General features: G+C 34.4%; 1 protein-coding gene across 1 annotated transcript in view; it reads right to left on the bottom strand.

The window, feature by feature from the left end:
- Window positions 1-220: 220 nt before the first annotated feature.
- LOC132066501 (uncharacterized) overlaps window positions 221-2,468 on the bottom strand; it is a 2,862-nt gene continuing 614 nt past the window's right edge. The window contains exon 2 of the mRNA XM_059459805.1: window positions 221-228. Within this exon, the coding sequence (XP_059315788.1) occupies window positions 221-228 (8 nt within the window). The remainder of the gene's footprint in view (window positions 229-2,468) is intronic.

Raw genomic sequence — 2,468 nt, forward strand, 5'->3', positions numbered from 1 at the left:
ATTTAGAGAACCAGACTAAACTACAAATGGATTGAGAAAATGCATGACCATCTGATATCATATTACAGTTAGGTTGGGAAACTATTCGTTATCAGCTCATGTCCGTAAACTTAGTTGCTAGTGTAGTTCTATCCAATATGTAGTATTAACTTTTAGTTTAGCCTATTGGAAGAACTTCTTTAGCAACCTAGAATATGGTATGATTGTTGATTGATCATAATCACTTGGCTAGACAAAGCAGTATTCAGAAACTATAATTGAAACTGATTTTGACAACCACAGCCTAATCCATATTGGAAGGACCCTTCTGTTGGGATAATTGATTCCATAAGCACCTAGTGAGAGCTTTGATGTGATTTGAAATGGCATCAAACCAAGACTGAATTAGCAGCAGTTGTTATGTTAGTTTTAGTTTTCAGATTAGTGTTACTAGTCTTTTGTGAGGCACTTTTGGCCTTTGTTGTATTTTCTTGCTTTTTGCTTGCTTTTGTTTTCTGTACAGACTATTTTACTTTTGAATAAAACACAACCAGTCCTAAGCTGGTTGTTTTGATTGAAAAAAAAAACCATTAATGAAAATCCTTAAAGAAGAAACAAATCAATTTCAACTCATTATGTCATTTATCACATTTAAGATTGTCCATCATAAACTCAACATCATCAACAAGCCGCTCGCAGGCAGCCAAAGTATAACACATGACAATACATGCCCAAATCAACATAATGAAGGGATGACCATTTAAGGTTCCCTAAACCACATAGAAGCACCACATCGAGGTTACCAATGTTATATCCCGTATTTTATGCGTTCGGATGAGTCGGGATAATTGCGAGAAGTTAAGGGTTAGACCATTTTCTAAGATTATTTTTGTGCAGAGGTCGTTGGCGAATATTAATTATGAACATTATTAGTATGGAAATATTGAAAAAGGTTAAGGGCAAGAAGGGAAATTTGCAAAGTGACGTCATGGGAATAATGTGAAAGGCTGGGGGCAAAATGGTAATTTCACGGGGTTCAAGAAGCTCCCAAAAGGGGCCATATTGGCCATGTGAAGAAAAAGAATGAAAAAGGATGACCAAACTAAGTCATCCTTAAAAGGATGAAAATTCTAGAAAAAGAAAAAGGAAAGAAAATTCTAGAAAAAAGGGAGGAAAAAAGGAAAGAAAAATCTAGAGAAAATTTGAAATAAAAAAATAAGGCATGTGCATGATCATGTGACACACACATATATATGAGGAGTCATCTTTAATTCAAGAAATTAGAGAAGGAGAAAAACAAAAGAAAGAAGAGCAAAGGAGACATGGCATTCGGCCATGTCCTCCAATTTTGCCCCTTTAAAATCTTCCTCCAAAAATTATTTTCTTGTGGTATTTCTACCAATTCAAGGGTCCTTTACAACTTGGTGTGTGGTTGTTTTGGGAGGAAGAGCATTTGTTTCTTCAAGTTGACAACTTGTTCAAGTGAAGAAGATAGGAGAAAAAGGTAAGAATCAATTCATTTTTCTTATGTTATGAAGGTTGGTTTATGTTGGAGTATGTAGAAATGAGTAGAAATTATGGAAATATGGAAGTTTGCAAAGTGGGTGTGTGTGTAGGTATGTAGCCGTGTGTGTGTGTGATGTTGTATAAATATGATAAGTTGAATTTTATGTTGTATTCTAGTTGTGGTTATGGTGGAATTCATATTGGAAATGGAAGTTGAATGAATTTGATGAAAGTTGAAAATATGGAGTGTGGCCGTGTGGTATAGGGTGAAGGATGGAAATGAATTAAATTTTGTTTAGTATGTTAGTTGTGTTGTCATGACTCTTATAATGTGAAATGGAAGAAAATGGTTTAAGTTGGCATTGGAATGGAATGTAGGAAAATCTTGTCATTTTAGGATGATTTTATGACATTATGGAAATTAAGTGCTAAGGTGCAAATTATGATGATTGTGGATGAACTTGGAAGATGGAAATATGTTATGAATATGTATGTTGAAGATTAGAAGTTTTGGATGGATTATGGTTTTGGTGAAAAATTTGTATACTTTGTATATTTTGTGAATATTTTGTGGAAATGATATGAAATGATTTAGAATTGTATTGGAATGATCTTGATTAGTAAATGAATATGAGAATGTTGGTATTGAGTTGGAAATATGAAGTTAGAATGAAAGCTATTGCACTATGTTGGAAAGGAAACTAGTTATGCTATATTGTGTTTCATAATGATTGTTTGTGTTGTTGGGTTGTTGTTGTTGATTTGTTGGCCGAGTTCCATTCTCGGATTTTCCGTAGTATTGTTGGCGAGATAGAATCTCGGGGAGGCTATATGTATAGGGGAAATGCTCGCCGAAATTTTGGTAGCCAAACATGACCTTAAGTTGAACTCTTGGAAGCTACAACTCACAATTGGTAAACATGACCATTTGTAGATTTTGGAGAAAAGCGATTCGAATTTGGAGAAGCTTAAGGAGCGGAAAA

Source organism: Lycium ferocissimum, chromosome 8, assembly GCF_029784015.1.
Source record: "Lycium ferocissimum isolate CSIRO_LF1 chromosome 8, AGI_CSIRO_Lferr_CH_V1, whole genome shotgun sequence".
In the NCBI taxonomy this organism is placed as follows: Eukaryota; Viridiplantae; Streptophyta; class Magnoliopsida; order Solanales; family Solanaceae; genus Lycium; species Lycium ferocissimum.